At 45.5% G+C, this 8,336-nt stretch overlaps 2 protein-coding genes across 3 annotated transcripts; both read left to right on the forward strand.

The window, feature by feature from the left end:
- The first annotated feature begins 1,082 nt into the window (after positions 1-1,082).
- Positions 1,083-4,862, forward strand: LOC119277880 (nuclear transport factor 2-like). 2 transcript variants are annotated; one of them, XM_037559217.1, is made up of 10 exons: positions 1,083-1,314; positions 1,799-1,851; positions 1,933-2,070; positions 2,156-2,432; positions 2,499-2,830; positions 2,988-3,171; positions 3,250-3,371; positions 3,443-3,508; positions 3,588-3,651; positions 4,250-4,862. In XM_037559217.1, exons 2-10 carry the CDS (start codon positions 1,801-1,803, stop codon positions 4,657-4,659), a joined length of 1,644 nt encoding a protein of 547 aa, XP_037415114.1. In that variant the 5' UTR covers positions 1,083-1,314; positions 1,799-1,800; the 3' UTR covers positions 4,660-4,862. The 2 variants fall into 2 exon arrangements, with proteins under 2 accessions (XP_037415114.1, XP_037415115.1); XM_037559218.1 differs by having other exon boundaries at positions 2,505-2,830.
- Positions 4,863-6,686: 1,824 nt separating this feature from the next.
- On the forward strand, positions 6,687-7,509 carry LOC119277881. Its single transcript, XM_037559219.1, has one exon. It carries the CDS (start codon positions 6,771-6,773, stop codon positions 7,278-7,280), a length of 510 nt encoding a protein of 169 aa, XP_037415116.1. The 5' UTR covers positions 6,687-6,770; the 3' UTR covers positions 7,281-7,509.
- The last annotated feature ends 827 nt before the right edge of the window (positions 7,510-8,336 follow it).

Genomic DNA, 8,336 nt, shown 5'->3' on the forward strand with positions numbered 1-8,336 from the left:
CCCATGGAAATGCTTATCTTAATGTGTAATCTATAGAGATGCATTTTTTTTTCATTTTAGAGTTCCGGGGTTGAATCTTAAACAGATCGAAGAGTTCGTCGTTATAAAGTGGAATTCTCTCAATAAATTAAAGACATGAACTATACATTTTAACAATTAATCAGTGATTAAGTGGTATGTGATTCTTTGAAGTATGAAATGTTGAGTACAAAATGCACTATCCAGAAGGGAAATGGCCGGCATCTTGCGCAGAGGATGGAGGGGAGTTGCGGTGGGAGGCGGCGTCGTGGCCAGGCGCCGAGCAATACAAGGAGGGAAATGATAACTTGAGCTCATGAGGGCTTTTGGATAAAGACAATGAAGAAAAAGACCATCGGGTCGCTGCATGCAGTCCCAGCTGTCATGGGTAAACCAACTGATCAAATAGCAAGCAAAAGTAGGGAAAACTAGTTACTCCCTCCGCACGGGGTTAGTAGTCACATTTTCAAATTTCAAAATTTTCTTGGACAAAAGTACAAGACTTGCATGCATTTTTTGAAGAAGCGAGTTACTGAAATTAATGGTGCCAGTAGGAGCCAGTAGACTTCCTTGTTGCCACCCGCATATTTGATGAACGGCGCTCATTTATTATGGGATGACGAGCGGCGGAGTATGCAAGGTGAAGAGGCCAACACGGCGATTGAGAGACTTTGTGGCATGAAATCTGATTTATTTCTCTGCCTATTTCATCAAAACTATAACCATAGCATAAATTACATGTTAAAAAAACATAAATTACGGAAGTCTTTGGCAACTCCAGATTTTTCTTAATCGTGTCTTGTACAAACCCGTTCGGAGTACAAACATAAACAGAGGCACAACATCTCAGTCCAAAAAAGTTGGGGTTAAACCAGAGTCCTCCTCCCTATTTTTGGTAGGGCAGGGGGTGTTTGTACAAAACCCGAGTCCGGCTCCAAATCCAGCTCAATCCAAGCCACGGAATCTCGATCCGACGGTTCGCACCGCAGGATCGCAAGCACGCACCCGAGGCGCCGATCCTATACAAGTCGCCCCCGGCTCTTCCTCCCGAGCCCTACCGAGGCGGCCGTGTCTCCAAATCTCCCTCGGAAAAAAAAAAAGCGGCGGCTCTAAATCTCTCCGTCGTGCTAAACCCTAGCCTCAGCGCCGGCGGCCCAACCCCGCTGCCGACGCTTCGATCCCCCGCCCCCTCCCTCCCAGCGCCCCCGCCTCCACCGCGCGTCGCCGCCTCCGCCGTCGCGGAACCCGCCCTTCCTCGTCGGGGACATCTCGTTGCCGCTGTCTCCGCCCCGTGAGGTATGGTGTTGTTTTCGTCCAGCAATTAGTTGAATCCCGTTGACCTTCACAACTTGTGCCGGCGCACCATCTAGATCCGCCCCTGATTTCTGTCCACGCTTGTATATAGTCGTAATCTACTTTGGGGATTGGGCATTATTGTCGAAGAAGTAGCTATCTGGGAGTATCATAGAGTTGGTCTATTGTGGTTGACATGCTATTTACGTGGTTCATGCCGCCAGACCTTTTGTTGTTAGTGTTTATAGAGTAGATTGAATTTGTTGGCCTTCTTTTTTGTCTCTGTTCTTATTGTGGACAGAAGCCCCGCGGTGCATACTTTCTAGAATCTGCATTTGGATTTGTAGTTCGCGTGGTCAAAGAAAATTGTTCTGACTTTTATGTGGACCAATCGTCCCTTCTCTAAATCATTCTTTTAATCCTGCTACTTTTTTGTATCCATGTACTGTCTATCTTGTTTAAGCATTAATGTATACTTTTCTTTCAGCAATGGCAACGCAAGCAGGAACCTCAGCTGCTCCTCGTTTAAGTCCCCAAGTGGTAGGTTTCTTCGTGCCTCCTGTGAACAGGCTATTAAAAGCGATGAGTGCTAGTTTTGATCAACTTCTTTTTGCTGTGTAGATTTGCTCTGTATTTGTTGAGCAATATTACCACATTCTGCATGAGACACCAGACCAGGCGCATAAGTTTTATCAAGACACAAGTAGGATTGGCCGGACAGGTTCTGATGGGGTCATGGAATACGTAACAACATTGCCTGTAAGTTCCATGGAAATTTGTTGCTACAACTTGTATGGCCTTACTCTTGACTATATGCTTATTCACACCTCCTGTATTCCAACAGGAGATCAGCAAGAAAATTATGGCCATGGACTTCAGCAAATACTTGACAGAGATAGAGACTGCAGATGCAGTGTTATCCCACAATGGTGGTGTTCTCATTGTTGTTACTGGATCATTAACCATGGTTGATGACTTCTGCCAACGATTTACACAGTCGTTCTTCCTGGCGCCACAAGATGGTGGTGGCTATTTTGTTCTCAATGATATTTTTAGGTTGATAACACAAAGGAATCTAGAAAACGGAAGAACTCAGAAGGATGGGCCTGTTGCTCAATCAGGTTGGTATTTTTATTCCATTTCTTTTAAAATAACTGTAATCCCATGTTTACTCACATTTTCAACAGTAGCAGATCCTGCTCCAGCTGTGGTGGTGGAGCGTTCAACTACTGACCTTGTTGCCGATGTGGATGTTCAGAATCCCACTGTTAATGGCACAACTGTTCAAAGTAACCCGACTGCTAATGGAGCTGTTGAAAATAAGGTTGAGCCACCTGTGAAGGTGACCAAAGAGGTTCCCAAAAAGACCTCTGTTGCTGTTCCCCCATCTCCTCCTGCCCAGAAGGATAACCCTCCTCCAGCTCAGAAGGATATTCCAAAAAAGACCCCTGTTGCTGCTTCTCCCCCTCCTCCTTCTTCAGCTCAGAAGGATGTCACTAAGAAGACTTATGCATCAATTGTGAGTTATCATTTTATCTTTTATTTGTCAGTAGGCTTTTACTGCCATGTTCATAATGTAATTCCGAAGTGATGGAATTATTGCTTTTATGAATTGATTGAGGTTCCTTTAGCCTTTGTGTACTTCCTTTAGGTTCTTTCTAATTACTGATCCGCAGGTGAAAGTCATGAAGGAGGGCCCACCAACTCCAGTTGTCAAACCTAAGCCATCTCCTAAACCTGCGACCAAGCCTCCGACCAAGGCTGTTGAAGGTTCAGAAAAATCTTCTGTAAAGCCTTCACAGGCTGCTGAAGCCACGCCAGCTGGCACGAGTGTTGCCAAGAATAAAACTTCTCATGATGGTTGGTTATGACTTTGACTTGGTATAAATATGCAGTCATTTTGGCGTTCATAGCTGTGATCATTATTATACCCTGCAGAACAAGGCTTTTCGATTTTCATCAAGGGTTTGCCTTACAATTCGACTGTCCCAATGGTTGAAGAGGAGTTTAAGAAATTTGGTACAATCAAGCCAGACGGCATCCAAGTTAGGAACAACAAGGTTAGTTGTAACAGTTTGTTTTGGCTCCAGCTGGTGCTATTTGTCTGACATTCTTGCTTTAATTGCTTCAGATTGATCAGTACTGCTTTGGCTTTGTTGAATTTGAATCCCAGCAATCTATGCAAGCAGCAATTCAGGTATGCCTATACCTGACAAATTATCTTTTTTACAATATTTGTGGAGACCATGTAATAATTTTATCTTACTATGATGCAGGCATCTCCACTTTATATTGGCGACACTGAAGTGGGCATTGAGCAGAAACGAACCAGTACGAGAGGTAAGCAACCTTCCTGATTTTCTAGTTTGTTACTTTACCAATGCTACTCTTAATTTAATTTCTATGCATCTTGGTTTCCTGAGCATGTAGAAAATGTGTGTTGTATAAATCTTTGTACTCCCTCTGATCCATATTACTTGTCGTTCAAACAGATATCTAGACGTATTTCAGTGCTGTTTGAGCCATAAGTACTCCCTCTGTTCCTAAATATGTCTTTTTAGAGATTCCAATACGAGCTACATACAGATGTATATAGATGTATTTTAGAGTGTAGATTCACTCATTTTTCACCGTATGTAGTCCATATTGGAATCTCTAAAAAGACTTATATTTAGGATCGGAGGGAGTAACTGTTCTTTATGGCACCAAGTAGCAATGTTGTGCTGCTCTACTAATGTCCTTTCTTTTTGCTAGTATTAGTCTTAATCAATCTATGCTGATTATATATATAGAAGAAAAAGAAAGCCTGTTGTTGGAATGCTTCCCATTAGTTTCTTAGAGGTTCTTTCGTTTATTTTCAAGATGTTGTGTGGTTAATTTTGTTAGCTGAATGCAGCATCCGTGATGAGATATAGATTAACTTGAACTATTTCTGCAGTTGTGAATGGTGTTGTCATGAATGCTGGCGGAGGTGGTCGTTTCCAATATGGGAGGGGTCACCGTGGTGATAACTTCAGAGGACGGGGAGGTGGCTACATGAATAGTGCGAGCTACCGTGGCGGCGATAACTTCAACAGGAGGGACGACGGTGAAGACTTCAGCAGGAGGGACGACGGCGACAACTTCAACAGGAGGAACGACGGCGGAGAAAACTTCAACCGGAGGAACGACTTCCGAAACCGGAACGAGTTTTCAGGCCGCGGGCGAGGGCCGCACCAGGGGAATGGCTATCAGCACCACAACGGGAACGGCTTCCACCAGCCACGGCCCTTCCAGAACGAGAACGGGAACGGGAGGTATGCCCGTGTCAACAACGGCCCTAAGCAGACACCGGTTGCTGCTGCATAGAGGTGCTCCCAGGGGAACCCGGTTTAGGCGAGCTTAAGAATAGGAGATCATTTTTTGGAACTGGTTACGAGTTTAGCGCTGGTCGTTTGGTGGTGTAAGGTGAATTTGGCTGGTAAACGTCAATTGGTTGGCTGTGTTTGCGAAAATTGAACCGGAACTCTGGTGGTCTTGAATGTGGAAGCGAAGTTCTGTTCTGTCATTAATATTTGCCTGCTTTTTCATGTTGCTATTTTTTTCCTTTTCACACTTTGCTGTTGCCGTTATCGTTTGGATTGAAATAGTACATTGATCTTGGATGTGGAATTGCTGCACTAATGTGGCGTTTCTACCTTCGATTCACCGTTTCAGACTAACAGGGAGGCTCTCCCCGGTTCCGTTATCATAATGAAACCACAGTTCACACATCTCCTCACGTAGGAAGTTCAGAAAGCAGGAAAATAAGTAAAGTACTAGACTGAAAAGAAATACTCTGAGCACACCGGAACAGAAGAAGGCAGCAACACACGGTATAATAAGAGCAGTCTGTTAATGTCCGCATGCTCCTAAAATAATGTGGCGACTAATTAAACTAGAAAACATGTCACCAAGATAGAAATTTTGTACAATAGTAAAAGGGAGACCATCTCTTGGTTTCTCTCTCACATACTATGTGACATTGCTGAAAGAGTACTGACAAAAACCCTAAGGATCAGTTTCATAAGAGCAGTCTCCAACCATCTAGTAAATAAGTTAAGCAATTGCGCAATGCAAATGGCAACCCAACATAGTCAAGAATTTATGTGACTGACAGAATTCAGTAATACCCTTTCCAAATGTTCAAAACCATGTCCAACCTATACAAAGTCTGACACTTCAATCCCACCCAAATGTTCTACTCCCTCCGTCCGGAAAAACTTGTCCCAAACTTGTCTCTCAAATGAATGTATCTAGCACTAATTTGGTGCTAGATACATCAATTTGAGAGACAAGTTTTTTTGGACGGAGGGAGTACATACTACTCCCTCTGTACGATAATATAGAAGCGGTTTTATATTATGAGACAGAGGGAGTACCACTTTGTGCCATTTTTGTCACTTCTACTCACAACAAAGTTGTTAAATATGATTTTGTCCATGGGCATTCCATTATTATTAAATCTGAAAAATATGAGTTTAAAATTTCCCTTTTTTGGTTTTGCGAAAAGGCCAAAAACCATTTATCAAGTAGCACAAACCCTTATAAAAACACCCTTATAGAAATTAAAAAAATACATTCAAATGATTGGGGGTGCCGAAGTCTTCTTCCTCCTGCATTCAAAGTCTTCTAAAAAAATGTTTCTTACAAGTGTTTCTCAAACATATACTGTATATGTTAGGACACAGATTGTAACGTGAGATGACTTGAGGGGGTGTAAATGCAAAAATGGGCTCATGGTTTTTTTCATACTCGATTTATGGAGTTTTCTTTAGAAATGAATTAATGTTGTTTTCAATTTTTTTATGCCAAATTGAATAAAGTCTCTGCAAAAAACCAAAAAAAGTCACCGTAATGGTTTTATCTTAAAAAAAGAGGGTTTTAATTGAGGAAAAAGTTTAAAATAAACCTTGAAGTTGTAGATGAAAGCTAAATCAAACCCTGAACTTTGAATCCCTAAAATTGACACTCTGAACTTGTAATCCTGGTCTATTTTGAACCCTAGACCTGTTTGGCGCACTGGGAAGAATACAATCCCGGCCGGGATTCCAGCTACTCTCGCGGACAAGAATTTGGGCCGGCCCACATAACACAACAAGAATTCGTGAGGTTTAAAAAATGTTCGCACATTTATAAAATTGTTCAAAAGTTAAAAACAAGTCGAAAGAAGGCGACTGCCCACTGGCCAGGCTCTCTGACCGAGCTGGCTGGCTGCCCACTGGAAGGCAAAGCAGAGCAAAGCAACGGCTCTCTGCCGACTAGCCGTTGCCCTTGGCGCCGCGCCCCCAACGGCCATCTCCCCCGCGCCGCGCGGCATAAAACCCGTCCACCCCTCTCCTCCACTCCCCACCCCTCATCCCCACTCCCGATCCAGCCCACCAAGCAAGAAAACCTCCCTCGATCCGACCACGAGCACGAGGCAACTCCCGCTGGCTGCGATGGCGTCCGGCAAGGTGCACACGCACAAGGCGTTCCTCCTCTGCAACTACGCGCTGCTGGGCGCGGCCTCCAGCTGCATCTTCCTCACGCTCTCCCTCCGCCTGCTGCCCTCCCCGTGCGGCCTGCTCCTCATCTTCCTCCACGCCCTCACCGCCGTCTTCTCCGCCGCGGGCTGCTCCGGCTCCTTCACGGCCGGCCCGGCCAACCCGGCGCCCTGGCACACCGCGCACACGGCGGGCGCCGCGCTCACCGCCATCTTCCAGGGCGCCGTCGCGCTCCTCGCATTCACCCGCACCGCCGACTTCCTCGCCGAGCTCCAGTCCTACGTCCGCGACGACGACGGCGCCGTCATCCTCAAGATGGTCGGCGGGCTCGGCACCGCCATTTTCGTCCTCGAGTGGGCCGCCCTCGCGCTCGCCTTCTCCCTGCGCCTCGACGACGCCGAGGACGACGACGGCCAGGACGACCTCCGCCGCGCCAAGAACTGGGCCGACGCCTACCATGTCTGAGCGGCGAGCCTCCGCGCTCCGTGCACCTTCGCCCGCTGGAGCGGGCGAGCGGCGCCTCCATCCAAGATGTGTCGATTTGGTGTTGTTGCTGTCGCTATTCTTTTGTGCTAGTAGTACTGTGTGTACCGTGATGATCTCAGATTCTTTTGTACTATGATATGATGTCAAGGCAAATGTATATTGCTTTTGACCCCATTTAATCGAAGAAATATATTTATATTGCTTTGGATTTGGGTACTTGGTTGCAAGTGCATGATTTATGCAGTGAATTCAGTACTACAACCTGGGAAAACTGGTGTCAGAGTTCTTGCTGGAACCAAACAGGTGTCCCCCTGGCTCGCTTTGTCTGGTCTGTCTTGAGTGCGAGTGAGCCGGAGCTGGGCAGCTCTATTGGTGTTGGTGTGTGGATGCTAGGGTGTAACCTGATTAGGCCATTCAGAAATATCTTCGATGCTATGGTGCCGCCGTGGCAGCAAGCAGCGGGCGATCGAGACCCAGCTACTGACTGATATTGCGCAACTAGGGACAGATAGGTGGATTGGATTATGTGTCTCGCTGACTTCAGTGCTCCACTTTTTTTCTGTGTGTTTTGCTCGGTTGGCCCCCTTGGAGCATCATCCCTTTTGGATTTTTCTTCGAGGTAAATGCACCATGGTCCTTGAATTTGCCACGGCCGATTACCTCTTTTTTTGTGTGACATGGCTGATCACTTTGGTGTCTGTAGTTGTAGCATACAGAAAAATGGTAAAACTGGCAGACCTGAGGGGGTCAAATACTAAATTTATACTCATCTAAACCCTCTAAAAAAATTCCTACACACTTTTTGCTTAGGCTGGGGGGCCACAACACCTCCAGGAGCACACATAGCTCCGCCACTGCCTGCAGGCAATACATGTGTTCGATCCGACAAACGCGGGTTATCCCACTCCAATGAACGATGTTTCATGACTGTTCCGGCTATGTCCGTAACAAAATATATTACACTAAAAATGTTCATGTATTTTTTATTTTAAAAAATTCATGTCATTTAATATATTTAAAGAAATGCTCACGATC

This window comes from Triticum dicoccoides, chromosome 3B, assembly GCF_002162155.2.
Source record: "Triticum dicoccoides isolate Atlit2015 ecotype Zavitan chromosome 3B, WEW_v2.0, whole genome shotgun sequence".
NCBI lineage: Eukaryota > Viridiplantae > Streptophyta > Magnoliopsida > Poales > Poaceae > Triticum > Triticum dicoccoides.

Bases quoted from the DNA above. Each gene is read 5' to 3' on its own strand.
- LOC119277881 (XM_037559219.1), top strand. From the start codon at position 6,771: ATGGCGTCCGGCAAGGTGCACACGCACAAGGCGTTCCTCCTCTGCAAC.
- LOC119277880 (XM_037559217.1), top strand. From the start codon at position 1,801: ATGGCAACGCAAGCAGGAACCTCAGCTGCTCCTCGTTTAAGTCCCCAA. The intron at 2,433-2,498 runs GTTGGTATTTTT...CATTTTCAACAG, and splicing joins TGGGCCTGTTGCTCAATCAG to TAGCAGATCCTGCTCCAGCT. The intron at 3,372-3,442 runs GTTAGTTGTAAC...TAATTGCTTCAG, and splicing joins TCCAAGTTAGGAACAACAAG to ATTGATCAGTACTGCTTTGG.